The sequence below is a fragment of the Arachis duranensis genome, unplaced genomic scaffold (assembly GCF_000817695.3).
Source record: "Arachis duranensis cultivar V14167 unplaced genomic scaffold, aradu.V14167.gnm2.J7QH unplaced_Scaffold_69666, whole genome shotgun sequence".
NCBI classification, from domain to species: Eukaryota; Viridiplantae; Streptophyta; class Magnoliopsida; order Fabales; family Fabaceae; genus Arachis; species Arachis duranensis.
Genome location: NW_026265041.1, coordinates 28,551 through 43,604, shown reverse-complemented (window position 1 = coordinate 43,604; position 15,054 = coordinate 28,551). Strand labels below are relative to the sequence as shown.

At 44.8% G+C, this 15,054-nt stretch overlaps 2 protein-coding genes across 2 annotated transcripts; both read right to left on the bottom strand.

Moving 5' to 3' along the window:
• Positions 1–3,307: 3,307 nt before the first annotated feature.
• On the bottom strand, positions 3,308–3,526 carry LOC110277333 (uncharacterized). Its single transcript, XM_052256758.1, has one exon. It carries the CDS (start codon positions 3,524–3,526, stop codon positions 3,308–3,310), a length of 219 nt encoding a protein of 72 aa, XP_052112718.1.
• A 6,438-nt stretch (positions 3,527–9,964) lies between these two features.
• LOC107472376 (uncharacterized) lies at positions 9,965–13,795 on the bottom strand. Its single transcript, XM_021134488.2, has one exon. It carries the CDS (start codon positions 11,983–11,985, stop codon positions 10,111–10,113), a length of 1,875 nt encoding a protein of 624 aa, XP_020990147.1. The 5' UTR covers positions 11,986–13,795; the 3' UTR covers positions 9,965–10,110.
• Positions 13,796–15,054: the final 1,259 nt, after the last annotated feature.

Genomic DNA, 15,054 nt, shown 5'->3' with positions numbered 1-15,054 from the left:
TTTAGGTCTGGAGTCCCCGATCTCGGAAGGGATTGAACCATAAGGCTAGTCTTAGCAACAGCAAGAGAATGACTTACCTCCGGCTTCCTCGGTCGGGCTGGTAACACAACAGAAATAAGAAAGAGGAAGCTTCTATTCTGACTTTCTGGCCTAGCGCATTAAGAGCTTAGAAGGACTTAGATGACGGATGCTGTATAGCTGCTCTTTCGAGTTCGTAGTGCCTACTACCCAAATCTCAAATATATAGAAGAAGTCAAGGCCAGAAACATCAATTCAGACTTTCTTCCTTCTGAAAAAGATAAAGAGTCTGACTTCGTTTACCAGGCTGCCCTCTCCTTTGAAGATGAAACAGGGGCTTGAAAAAGACTTAGAAGAAGCTAACTTGTGATCTTTCTAAGAAAGGAAGGGCTTTCTTTCATACTTTACATTCCTGGGGAAACTCTATAGTTTAGTTTTTCATCCTTAGTTACAGCCTTTTCTGCCTTCTTATGGCTGATCCTACCTCCACATTCTGACCAGATTAGGCCTATAGCAGAAAGATCAAAGCTTAACTATCAAGACTATAGGTCCCACAAAGAAAAACTCCAAACTACCAATAAACCTAGACCTCAACCTTAAAGAACATAAAGGCTGAATGAGAAGGCAAAGCTAGCAGCCTCTAAGTCATTCTCAATCCCAGGGGCCAGTCAGAAGTTTCCGATTCCTATTTAGATAGTGTTGAAAGGCCTTCCTTTATGGATTCTTCTGTCTATTGAGTCCCCATCCAGTCAGCGACTGACTAAGATTCAGTCTCAAGCTCGGTATGAAATGCCACTCTTAGTGAGTAGGCTAGCTAGGACAGTTAAGACTTTGATCTTGATACTAGCCCCCCCATGAACAAAGTCCTGATACAGAAAAGCCTAAGATTCCTCTGTCTATATACACTGAGACGCCCTTTCAGTAGAAAACTTGTAAGTATTTATTTAGTTAGAGTCCAGCTGTGATTGAGACAGAAAAGAATGGTTTAGACTCCTATTTACCGGGTATTTAGAAAGGAAAGTCTTTGAAAGCCTTTACAGCAGTGGGATATGCAGCAGTAAATTTAAGTAAGTCAGGGATTTCCTTCTCCTCAGCTGTGTCGGATGCAACTGATGAAAGACCAGCAAGAAAGCAAGCAGTCATTACTTACTATCAAGTCCGGAAGAAAACCATTTGGAAGGGACCGGAAAGCCTAAGAATTTACTAATCCCGCCTTTGATTCACTTTCCACGCACTCATATTATCTTCGCCTGTGAATCACTGGCTATCAGGAATAAGGACTATCGCAGAGTCCAGGAACCTTTCTTTGTGACCTTTAGAATTAGAAAAAACCTTTCCCCTTACTAGAAAAAATAGGGCTTATTACTAAATAACCGGGAGAGAAATGCAACTAGGGGATAAAAGCTGGGTAGAGTGGAGCCTTTTTTTAGTAGCCGAAACCCCAAAACTCTTTTCCAGAGATTCCAAAAAATGCATGAGCTATGGTAACCACGCCGCATCCATCGACTTTTATACGAATTTGAATTCGGAAGTTAAGAAAGCACAATTCAAGGTTTTTGAACTAGCAGCTTGACCCGGCTTACCTTTAGTAGAAGTCTTGAGTCCGCCAAGCAACTAGCCAGCTAATCTCTCTAATCCATAAGCTAATGAGTAAGGAAGGAGATAGAGATAGAAAACTAAGCCATTTCCACTACCCGCTATAGGTTCTTACTCCAAGATGTAAAGTAAGTTTAGATTGTCAGTTTCATTTCGTGAACCAGCAACAGATCCTACTATTAGTTTATGGTCTCTGCCTTTCTTTACTATGTTCCTATCTATGGATCTCGTGTAAAAAAGGACTTCTCGCTCAGGTACAATGGCTAGTTGGAAAGCCTTTCAATTCAAGCCAATCTCTTGATTCACATGAATGTGAAACCCGTAGCAACCGATCCTGCATACCAATCATCCGCCGCTTACAGTAATGGCACTAAGCCAAGGTTTCTATGGATTCAGTCCTGTGGAAAAATACATATATTAGGTAGGGCAATTCAGTTAGTAGTGTCACCGGTCAATCCTTGGGACACTAGCGAGTCCGTCCTTAACCTAAAAATGGGGTCCATGAAGCCTTAGATACTCCAAGCCTCAATCTTTATTGTCCTTGAACCTAGACCATGGAAGTATGGTTATAGTCCCATTCCATTAGTGGGATCCATAGCCTACGGGTCTTTCCCAAGCCAGTAAAAGAAGAATTCGAGGACTACCCTAAGCCTACAAGTAGGCAGGACTTTCAGTTACAATGTCTAGGTTGGGCAAGCTTGGATGCCCCTACTCCCAACAAGTTGCTGGTCGGGATCGTGAAACTATCGCTGTTTGGTCATAAGGATAATCGTTTTTATCTTATTAGGTCAGGGCCTTTCTTAAACCACTAGCGGCCCGGGGGTTACCCGCGATTGGTAATGGCATAACCAGAAGGGGAGTAGGGGAGACAGGGTTACGCGCTGGGTGGCGCAGCGCATCTGTTTCGGGTACAGGGGCAACGAGGGGTGCTAACCCGGCCACCCAACCCCCCTAAAATCATAGGGTCAGGGGCGGGCCGGCCATAGGTTCGAATCCTGCCACCTTTCTTGTGGATCATCCTGTGGTTACCGGATGATGGGAATAACAAAGCAGAATTTTTTTTGAATAAGCACACACAGCACGAAATGTCAATAATATATGAATTGTTTCATTATTCGTTATTTCCGGGTCTTTTCGTTGCATTCACTTACAACAAGAAAGAACCACCAGCGTTTGGTGCAGCACCTGCATTTTGGTGCATTCTTCTTTCTTTCCTTGGTCTTTCGTTCCGTCATATTCCTAATAACTTATCAAATTACAACGTATTAACCGCTAATGCACCTTTCTTTTATCAAATCTCAGGGACATGGTCTAATCATGAGGGTAGTATTTTATCATGGTGTCGGATCCCACGTTTTTATGGATTCCTTCTTTGTTACCGGGGTCGACCCCAAAGCCATAATGTCTCAAAACGAGGAGGCCATAGAGAAGTTTTTTATTACTTTGTCTCGAACTTCGTGAAGAACTCCATTCTATCTCTCCCTCGTTACGAACAAAAAAGTGGGGCTGCGCCCCAGTTGTACACTCCCTTCGTTCTACGAACCCTTGTTGATTCTGAACTTCGTTCGCGAAGGAACCGGACGTTTGACGGGCCAGCCCTTTTTTATGCGCCGCTTTACCCTGAAAGGAAATTGAGCTTTGCTCCTCTAGGTGCTAGGCGCTCCCGTGGTTCGCGAGAAGGAAAAAGAAGGACTCATCCTTTGTTGCATCTGGCGCGAGATGATAAAGAGAGAGCTTCGTCTATCGATGAACAGCGGATTGACGGAGCTCTTGGCATTGCTTTGTTTTTCTCTCCTTTCCTATCAGCGAGTTCCGATCCTTTTGTTCGAAATTTCTTCGTTCGTACCGAACCGCTTGCAGAATCAAATCCTGTTCCACAAGATCCTATATCAGCTATACATCCTCCTTGCATTTATGCCGGAGACGTCGCCAGTGCTATGGCATTTGGATTATGTAGATCAAAAATGATGAACGGGATTGTGGCACTCCACTCGCCGCCAATGCGGAAGGATGCCGCCGAAAAGAAGGGAACGCTGCTTCGCTCCGCTGGATGCGTCGGATCCCGTATAACAAGGGATCTTTTTAACAACAAATTCAAACATGTGGTCGCAAAATGCTATCCAGCTCTTTTGTTGCGTAGCAATAGAAGCCTGCTCATGCTGCTTTGGCGGCGCTTTTTCGCCTTCTCTTCGCTCTGGACAGGAGCGCTAGTGGGCACGGGGAGGGAGCAGGCGAAGCGTGTCATTCGTAATGAACAGAAAGATACCACTACTTCGCCTCTTTGTTGGAGCGCCGGCGCGAACACAGTGGTATCTGACCAGGACCAGAAACTGATTCGAATTTGGATCTTGACATGTCGGTGGTTTTTAACCGTGGGCATCATGCCAGGAAGTTGGTGGGCTCATCATGAATTAGGTCGGGGTGGCTGGTGGTTTCGGGATCCCGTAGAAAATGCTTCTTTTATGCCTTGGGTATTAGCCACAGCTCGTATTCATTCCGTAATTCTACCCCTTCTTCATTCTTGGATCTCGGTTCTTAATATTGTGACTCTTCCATGCTGTGTCTCAGGAACCTTTTCAATACGGTCCGGATTGCTAGCTTCCGTTCATAGTTTTGCTACAGATGATACACGAGGAATCTTTTTATGGCGGTTCTTCCTTCTAATGACCGGCATATCTATGATTCTTTTCTCCCAGATGAAGCAGCAGGCATCGGTCCGTAGAACTTATAAAAAAGAGATGGTTGTGGCGCGAAGTACTCTTGTGTACCTCATATAAAATAGCGTGAGAGAAAGAGATCTATAGTCGGTCTCTTTCAAAGCGAAGAACAAAGGACCTTCGACGATGAAGGAGAAGAAGGAGTAGTGCCCCTCGGGACAATTCCTTTTTCTTTGTTCTCTGTTCCGTTCCTGATGTTCAACTAGTCATTAATGGTAGGCTTCATTGGTACTACCCTTTCTTTTTTCGGTATGCCGCTCCGCGAGCAAGGAGCGAAAGAACCAAGTGGGTTGTGGTCATGTCAGAATTTGCACCTATTCTTATCTCTTTAGTGATCAGTCTGCTAGTTTCTTTGATCCCACTCGGTGTTCCTTTTCCCTTTGCTTCCAATAGTTGGACCTTTTCTTTCGGTAAATTTTGTTTAGATTTCCAATTTTTATGTCAGATTCTCCAATTAGTTCTTTTTTTACTTTGGCTATCCCAATCCATCGGAGACTTTCTAGTTTTCGCAGCATGCGATGGAGTGGTCGGTGCGGAGGGTCCGCCTTCACCGCCCGTTGTGCAGATTCCGGAAGCACCTCTGGGGGCCCCAGAACTTCACCCCGAACCACCTGTCATTCCAGTATTGGACGAGCCTCTCCAGCCAGACGTACAAAGAGAAAGAGAACTTAAAAAAAAGTTCCTACTTTATACTTTAGGGGAATTTCCAAGCCTCAAGAGAATCTCGGAAACTGTCCGAGTGCAAAGCTTGGTTGAAAGACGGATAGAAGCCGCATTGGTTCATCTAGGCTTTTCCCCCTATAGTATTTTAATGAACCGGGATAATATTAGGTGTTTAGTCTTTTATCATAAAAAGCGCGCGCTCTCCCTGCGCACATACCGCACTTATCTGAATGAGATTTCCCGATTGGGAACCCGGGACACCCGGGCTTTTCAAAGGGTTCTCTGGGCTATTCAGAGCTCGGAGATATTCCTCTATGCTATGTATGAATGATCTTTTCTATTTCATAGGAGATCTTGGTCCTTTATGTTTAGTTCTTGCATTAACCGGACATAGCCATTTTAGTGGTGATTTGCGTCTGTTGTTCCTTTTTCTTTTCTTCTTTTTTTATCTCGGAGGAGATCTCCATGGAATTTTATATATTCTTTTTGACGATTTTGACAAGTCGCTTTTTCATGTCACCGGAAATGGTCCTATGGGAGATTGCCTTAGTACTAGAACTCATATTCCTGTTTGGCTTCAATTATAGAGAGAAGAAGGAAAACAACCAACTTCCTATGTGGGTCTTCTTCTCTTTCATTCTCCTCTTCCTTCTTCCGAGTTTCTATATATTTTATTCAGGAGTTTTCCGCTATATTAATTTACTTTTAGTGATTCTATTATCCGCCGCGGGGGCAGGATGTGTTCACTTCATGTGTCTCAGTAAGACAGAACGGGGAGAAACATTAGGATTGTGGGTTTATATAATCTCGAATGTTTTTTTGGGTTTCATTCTTAGAAAAGAAGGCGAGACCTTCCCCAAAATAACAATCTGCTTTCTCGTTGCCATTCTTTGCTTGTTCATCTTATTATGGCTACTAAGTAAAATAAAAGACCAAACAATCTATTCCGTTCTTTCAGAATCAAAGACCACACTTCGGGGCGTTTTCTTCCCTGCATTATATGTTCTAAATCGCTTATTTTTACATGATTCTTCTGTGGATATGAGCCTTTGGATAGCTAGCCTCTTTATTCAAATTCTCGTTCTTCTGCTGCTTAAATTCATCCTTAAAAAGGAAGATGAAGATCCAGATAGAGAAGGATGAAGGGGATAAGGTATATCTCCCTAAGCGAGTTGGGTCTTCGAATCCTTATTCGGGAGAGAAAAAAGTCTACAGGGAGGGCTGACACTAGTAGGCACGGGCCGAAGTGTCAAAAAATAGCGTTCTGGGGTGTAAAGTTAAGCTGGCGGAGGCCCCAGCTTAGAGTAACTGCCCGATAAGGTCAGTGAGGTTCCACCAGTAGTGAACTGAAGGATTTTTCTTAAAGTTTACTACAGGTGGAAGAAGACAGGCGGGAGTGAGCCGAGCGAGAGCAAAGCAAGTTCCAGTGGTGGGCTGTCGGTCTGGTCTCCTTTTAAACAAACATAGTAAGGTAATAAAAATGTCAATGCTAGATTAAGGAGGGGGGGAGGGAAATAACTCTACCCTAAGCATTTTTCTTACTTAGCTCCATTGCCATATAAAGGCGAGCAGCCCTTATAGCATAGCTAACCGCTAACTTATAGCCTAGCCGCCGTGCCCTTTTTCGATTTGATGAACCGGCCGTGATAAATAGCCACTGGTAGGAGGATATGGAAATAGAGTATAAAGGGGGACATTTTCAGTATGTCTGTCGCCAGTAGTCCCAGTGAAAGGGGGTAAATATAGAGTGCACATTCCTTCTTCGTTAAGCGTGTAAAATAGAGCAGCTATGGTCTTCGTCCCGGGTGGGGGCAGGTTCTAGTCAGAGTTTCCAATGTAGGTGAAAGAAGGTCTTGTAGAGAAATCGAGTAAGAAGGTAGTACAGGGAGGGGGCTTATCCGCTGGTCGTATGAAGTCACTATAGCGGGTGAACTATACACTCAACACAAACCCAATTCCGGCGAAGTTAGACTCTCTCTAGAAAGTAATTATGAGATTTCGTTGAGCTATAAAAGGAATTCCACTAAGAATCTTACCACCACCACTATATGATATTTCTATAAAGAAAGAACTTTTTTTCTTATCTTCTTTATAATTGCAAAAAAACGAGTGAAAGAGGACCAAAGATAAGGGATCTAAGGGTCCCCAAACCAGAGGGAGAGGGATATGGAACTACCTATGTTCCATTGTACACTGCTAGCATAGAGTCCCCTGTCCATGCTTTTCCAGGCAAAAAGAGGTTGCAACCCTATTCCTATTCTGGTATTTAGCTTTAATGACTCTAGATAAGAGTTTCTCACTATTTTCAGCAACAAAGAGACCAGTTGAGCTTAGCTAAAGACCAAGTTTTACGAATACCCAGTCCTCCACAATCTTTGGGAACCTCTTCCGGATGCAGACCTTTTCTATCAGAGCCATGACCCCAAAGGAAATACCCCGATCAATCTTTCTACAGATAGATTTTGAGCTTAAACCACTGAAATGACACGTTCCGATTCAGTCTGTTAGAACGGGAGGAGATATTGTTACTAGACGGGCTAGACAGACTGGCAGGAAAGATGGAGTTATCTATTTAACTGAACTGCATCTCGTGATAACCCAATCAAGCAATCCCAGCAAGGTTGTAGAGGGAAAGGAAGAAGAGAGGGAGGACTTTACGGGCTTAGATGAGAGTGGAGTTGAAGTAAGTTCGGCTGGATCGAGAGAATCTGGATAGGCATGATCGAAATAGGGGGCAACTCCAAGATAGTTGGAAAGAACTGGCTCTCTGGCTTTGTTGTAAGGAGCACGAGATTGCCGACTATCGAGCTCCCCTAAACACAAAGGAGCCGGAGTAGTCCTCAACATCTCGTATCACATAAACAACACTCCATAACGGAAGATCATTACCTTATTCCGGGCTCGGCTCCGGCTTGGGACTGGAAAGACAGCCCTTGCTACGATGAAGGTTTCGGAGTCTCGGGCGAGCTAAGGGTTAAAGAAAGCCCTTGCGCCGCCCCAGATCGGGTACGAAAAACAAAGACGACACATTAAAAGAAGTGCGTGCCGATACACATCGCTAGTAGCATTGGAAGCATCATCTCTTAGTGCTTCCCTTCGGTCGTCGAAGAAGAGAGCTAGAAAGTTTCCCAAATCTGGTACTTCTTACTGCCACTCGCGCCATCGGCTGCGTGCTCCTCGCTTACCTCCTTTTCACTAGTGGCACACAAAGCTAAAGTACCTTTTTTCTTATTTTTTTTTTCGCTGCGGCTTAGGTACCATTCCCTCTGGTCCAAGGATAGCGTCGGGTCTGACCCACCATTAGCCTGGTCTCGCTTTGGTAGCCCAACCGGCTATCAGGGCAAGGAACTCTTAGCTCGAACCAACTTCTTATCTAACCGCTCCCAAAGCATCGGCATTAGACTGAATCTGATTGTAAGGCTGTTTTGATGTTAAAATAAGCCTGCCATGGCTTACAAATGGCATTTTTAAAAAAGGTTCCGTCTATCGCAAAAATTGCTTGTCTAAGGCTAGTACTGGCGGACCAGTATGCCGCGGTGGTATACCTTTTTTCACATCCTGATTGGGTTAAAAATCTTTTCAACCAGGATATGTAATAAGGCGGTAAGGTTTACTTATGAAAGCGTCATCTCCGGCATTGCCCTGCTAAGGCTCGCTCATAATGACGAGCTACCTCAGGGCAAGCGATGACTACATCATCTCCTAAAATAGCATAATCCGTGAAACGCCGTCCGGGATACAGTTGCTCAGCGCAACCACTACCTGAAATGAGTGACTAATAATAACACCCAGTTCAGACAGGGCCGCCTCGTAGCATTTGGCTACCCCGCTATCGGCAATGACAACGTCATCACCGACGAGAAAGTTGCGACCGAGTACCGCCAGGCGCTTAGTGATCTAGGAGTGGATATTTCACTACCCAAATCCCTGATCTCTAAGACTGGTGGTGCTGAGTTTGCGAAGCGCTTCCGATGTCATCATACGAGAAAGGATTTATCTCCAATCTCCATGAGAAACATGACTAACACCCACCATCCACATGGGCTCTACGCCGTTCTGAACCTTTATAAGGTAAAACGGTTTAGTACCTTCTGTCGATTGGCGGGTGCTGGTTACTGGACGCTTTCGCGCTTAAATAAAACTCTGTCGCCTAAGTACCAGCGACTTAAAGCGATATGGGATAAACGCAACTTACCTTTTGAACTATGGCTTGGGCGGCTTAGACCACTCAATCCTTATCTACGTGGGCATCTTATTGATTACCTACGTAAGGCTTTTAAGCCTACAGATCTCAAGCTGTGCCCTCCCGAGTTATATAATGATGATTGTCGAGAGTTGCTCGCTGAGATTACTGTGGTTAAGGGTTGGGTACGTCAGTGGCTCAAGTACGTTCAATGGTACCATACGATCGCACTTGACCCTGAAGTTTCAGTCGAAGCCTTCTTTAAAGCGCCCGTCGTAACTAGTAGTTGGAAAGCTACTAGGGAGGATCCACAGTTAGTTAGATTTGGTTTAATGTGGAAACTCTACGATGAGGTTGCTAAGAGGTCCCTGAACTACAGCCCACCTGCCTTAGTTCGGGTAGGGGGCCTATCCTCCTGTGAGGTGTCTCTGGTACTGAGTACCTTTTGTATGCTTCTGGGCTTAACCGGCCTAGAGCAGGGAGAGGAAGCATTCACATTAATTGTGATTGTAGACTTTCCCGAGCCATCGGTCATAAGACTTTGGGCATCCAGGATTGTCAAGAGGAAGTATGATATTCTCGTTGAATTAAGACGGAAGGTCGATACTGCGCAAAAAAAATCAAAGAGGAATCGAACCTCTTCCTGTTTTTTTTTGTAAAAAAACTTGAATCCATTTGATTTCCCTCCCCCCTTCCCCCGTTATTTTAGCTGCAACGGCCTAAATTGAGTACAATGCTTCCTTCTTTTCTTCGATTGAATGAAGTCCCCCTGCAGTGGAATCATGAATTTGACTCGAACCAATATCTCTGACTTTCCCTTTAGTCGATCATGATGGGAAGACCCCGCTGCCCAGGATCTCGGGACCCCTCCCCCCTTTCTAATGAGGGGAAATTTCGCGTTTTCTACTGACTCTATAATATATATTTTTTATTTTAGCCCCTCCTGAAAAGCATCCTTTCTTGCAAATTCCTGATGGTTTCCCAGTCCCGTTGGCGAAGTTTGTCGCGTATAATGAGGAGATTCTCCAAAGAATCTTCCCCAGTTTTTGTCCGCGGGTTGCCGAGGGCCCACGCCCCCCGGTTCAACCAATCACCAGTTGGATCATGAGCAGACATTTCCATGGCGATATCTGCTTTGACCTCAAACAGGTCTTCGGCATCAAGATGAGCAATACGGAGTTCTTCTGCGGAGGCAAAGGGATTTTCCTCCAAAAGCCGCGTCCGGATCGACAGAACCGAGTCCCCCCCAATGACCTCCGCCTCGTTATACGGAAAGTGGGCCACATGAGATGGACCGGCTTCCGCTTCCCCGGAAGCTACAGGATTAGCGGGAGGCACTGCTTGTTCTGCTGGGATAGGCGTTACTGATGTGCTACTCCCGGGGGAGTTCGCAGCATGCTCAAAATGCGTCCACACGCCCGAGGGCGAAGAGACGCCCGACGGTTCCTGCGAGGTGCTCCCCAGTAACGACGTCCAGCCGGTACTGGACGACCCATTTACGGAGGGGGAGGACGCACACAAAGCACTCAATGGCGAGAGGGCCCCGCCCATGGAGTATAACAGAGCTAATGATGGTATAGCAATGAACATCGGGATGATACTAGGAAATTTGGATACCCGAGAACCATAATCTTTACTAGGAACAGCTTCTACGACGATAGGCGTAAAGGCATGATTAGTTCCACAAATCTCACTGCACTGACCATAGTAAACCCCTTCTCGTTGTACCGAAATAGAGATCTGATTTAAACGACCAGGTACAGCATCACATTTGACACCTAAGGAAGGTACAGCCCAACTATGAGGTACATCAGCAGGTGTTACAATAATACGTAGATGAGTTTTGGCTGGTACAACCACTCTATTGTCCACTTCTAATAAACGTGATTGACCCAATTCTAGATCATCTTCTGGAATCGTATAACTGTCAAAAGTGAGTGACTGTTCATCGGAACTGTTATAGTCTGAATACTCATAAGTCCGATACCATTGATGTCCAATAGCTTTGATAGTAATGGCTGGATCTACTACTACCTCGTCCATTGAGTATAACAGAGCAAATGATGGTATAGCAATGAACATCGGGATGATACTAGGAAATATGGTCCGAAGAATCTCGATAGTAGTTCCATGAACAATCCTTTGCGGGATTGGGTTTTTTTGATAGTGGAAATGCCATAAAGCGCGAACCAAGATCCGTGATACGAAAACCAAAATCAGAATGAGGAAGAAAAAGATATCGTGATGTAAATCGATTATTCCTTGCATCATAGGACTTGCTGCGTCTTGAAATCCTAATTGCCATGGCTCCGCTGCATCACAAAAAGCTGCTTTATTGGGTAATATACCCGATAGATCCAGGGCATCCTTATAGGCTTCACCTTCTATTCCGTTTTTGTTCAAATCATCTAACAGGTGCTCCAGAAAAGGGATATTGTTGCTTTCGCCATGTAAAGCTTCGGCCGCACTCAGAACGTCTTGGTCACTCTTGTTAGTCATCAACTCTCCCAATTTATCGTGTATATCAGATTGAAGCTCTACTATACGTTCACTGTCCGGGTTAAGACCCGGATGATCCTCATCAATACCATGAGTCTCGTAATTATAATTAGAAGGAGCCGGCTGCTCCACCTCAACATCACTTGCTATGGAAGGTAATGAGGGGACAGATGGAACCGAGTCGGCTGGTAAGGGTGGCAGGTCAGAAGGGACCGATGGAAAATCATTCCACATAGAAGCTGTATCACTCGAAGTTGAGTTAAGACTCTTCTCATCAAATAAAGAGATGCGTCGAACGTTGTTAAACATAGTGATTGATCCAAAATAATTCCCTCCAGACAGACTGAACTCTGAACTCCGTCAAGCCTGTAGGAGTAGTGAAGAACTCTTGTGAAATGTGCTTGGTTGTTGACCAAAGAAAAGCATGGGAGTAGAAAGGCGGTCGAGTTAAGTAAAGACTCAAAACAATGAAATCCTGGAACACTATCTATATCTCTTTTTCCTCAAAGACAGAGCATTTTCGATCTTAGGCGAACGAGGGTTACCGGCTCTACGACCTCGCAAGGCGCTACTGTAGTGCTCTTTGGGCCTGCCGCTTTCTCAATCGAAAATGAAAACTGTCAAGATTAGCCTACTGAAGGATTCTTTCTATCACCTTACGTAATTTCTGGATGGATTTTCTGCCATCACCTACGCAATTTCAAAGTTGCATTTTGAATGAGAAAAGACACAGAATAAAGGCAATAAAGGCTGCAGATGGAGGGAGGGAAGGATTCATAGATGGCATCGAATCAGCCAGAGCCAGCTGTTAGCCTTACTGCATTCGCTGAAATAAGACTTTCATTGATACTTGAACATCAGACTGACCTAAAGAGAGAACTCGTACCATGATTAGCAGACGCTTCTCAACTCTATCGATTTCAAGCAGACGAGTTGAACATTTCCTTACCTTGCAAAGCAATAGCGCTAGCCAGGTCAAAAGCCCATTTTCCAGGATTCTGTGGGCAGTTTCCGCTTCCCTTATATATTCTTAGCCAACGCTTATCTCATCCCTACGCATCTCACATTCCTCAGAACTCTTTTCTTAGGATTCACAGGTCTTGCTTGATTTCCCTTCTCCCGTATTATTGGTGCGGCGGGTAATAATAATAACCATGTCCCTTCTTCCCCTCGTAAGGGGCCCCCTCCTCCTCTCACTCGCTGACCGAACAAAGAGTTCGTTGTCGGGCGATCCCGTTGATGAGGTTGCTTGCGTCGGTGAATTGACTTCGAGGAAAGCAATAGTTGCCGTGTACGAATTGGGTGAAACAGCTTTTCATGTAAATGAGAAGGGCTATGTTTCGGTTTCTCCGGGGTGAAACGACTGTGAAAGAGGGGCTTTAGCCTATCTATATAGTATACTGTAGTGGAGGCCCCGGTAAAGGCCAAACCAAACAATCTCCACGGGCGCTAATAGCTAAAGAAGGAGCCCTTGCCCCGGTATTGAGAAGGAAAGCAACCGAGTCGATGGCGAGAACCCCGAACTATGGCTTTGTACACCCTTGCCTTTTTTCCAGGTAAGCTTTATTATTCCCTTACCTACACACTACTAGGGTCACTTCCCCGAACCACGGAATTTTTTCCCCTTGCCTTAATCGCTTTCCCGCCGTTCTTGCTTATGTGTTCCCGTACCTTTCATGATAATGAAGGTTTTTCCCCGTACTGGTTCGAAAAAAAGTCGACTGGATAGAGTCGAAGACGGGACTAAGCTCCATGGCGATGGGAAGAAAGATTGAATTGCCAGTTCGAAGCCCACTGCTTTAGGTAAAGTAGTTACGTGCTTTGCAGCTATTGAATTGGCCTTGTTTTCATTCATCTCGCCTAGTGCGAAAACAATGAAAGCGCATTTTACCCGGATTCAAATCAATCAAAATCAGTCGAACATAGCTGCATTCGTTCGATCTTTTCAAAGAACAAGGTCTCAAACAACAGAATGCAAATGCAAAATAACAGGAGCGGCACATCTTCGATTCTTCCATCGTTCGTTAGCTACATTTATTCAACTACTCAATTCAATGGTACAAACAACAGGAGATCCGTTCTCTTATTTCCGCCTCATTTGAATATCATACTTCAAAAAATGTTCTAGACTAAACAAATGTTCATGACATGTTCTAGTTAATGAAATGTTTTCATGTTACAGAAGATCCAAAATTCTTCATTGATCCCAGCGACCTCGATTCTATACTTCATGTATATCTAGAACGAGTAGAATTGAATCACACCGCTCTAGTGCTTCTATCGAAGAGGCCCACGCTTCTTGTCTGTAAGTACAAGAGTCTTCTTCCTCCCGATAGCGGGGCTTCAAAGCGTGACGCTCGTGCTTCTTTCTAGGAAGCTAGCTAGCGGACTCATTCAAGACCCCCATCTATTGGGGCACAGTCACCCAAACTGACCAGAACTCAGACTTGGATTTATGGACAGCAGACAGCCATTGATCAGCAGGTGGAATGGGGACCTTAACCATCCTAGGTTTCTCTGGAAAGTTAGGCATCTTCCCAAACATTGCCAGCGGATTTGGTGTAGGTCTTCCGCTCTTGAAGTTCCGAAGCTGCAAAAAAGTTCTCCTATGCTGCCCCCCAAGTGACAGAACTGGCTGCTTGGGGACCAACCTCTGAGCAGCATCCTTTATGGCAGAACCCAACTGGATGGCTCCAGAATCAAATAATTCTGCATGGAGGAGATTCGAACAGCTCTCACACATCCTATGCCTGAAGGTTTTCAACCAGTCTAGTCATTCCAGGAGGACTCTGCAATACCTGCTTGTATGTCATCCCAGTCTCACTTGCCCTCGAGGACTCAGAACCACTTTTCATCATCCCTTCAGTAGCATTCCATTGGTCAACTGACATAGCTTGCGTCCCTTTTCTTTCAGGAATGAAAAAATCCTAAAGTCCCATGGCAGAAGTCTGCTCTCGAGTAAGAGAAAGAGTGCCACGAAAACCCAACTATCTCATTCCTACCTTTTTCGAAGGTTTAGATCCATATCTTACATCAAGCTAGGCTATCAAAGTAGTCCCTCTTCTTCTTGGCTTTCTATCATGCCCTATCTTGCCATCCTTATTCCGGTGAGCTTTCCTATTGTCTCTCATTCGTAGCTTACCTTCCTTTCGATCTTTATCCCTTTCGTTCTCATTCCCTCTCCTTTCTTTTAAGTCGGAGAAGAAGAGGTAGCGGTTCGTGCTTGAGTTGAATCACTTGACTTTGGTCCTATCTTTCTATTAAGTCGTAGATCCGGAAGAAATGACATTTTTGTACCTTACCACTGCTGTATAAAGTCTTGAAAACTGGCTCACATGGAAGCCCGAAAAAGGTAAGGGTCAATGCTACTGTAGGGAA

Coding starts and splice junctions, on each gene's coding strand:
- LOC110277333 (XM_052256758.1), bottom strand. CDS start 3,526: ATGCAAGGAGGATGTATAGCTGATATAGGATCTTGTGGAACAGGATTT.
- LOC107472376 (XM_021134488.2), bottom strand. CDS start 11,985: ATGTTTAACAACGTTCGACGCATCTCTTTATTTGATGAGAAGAGTCTT.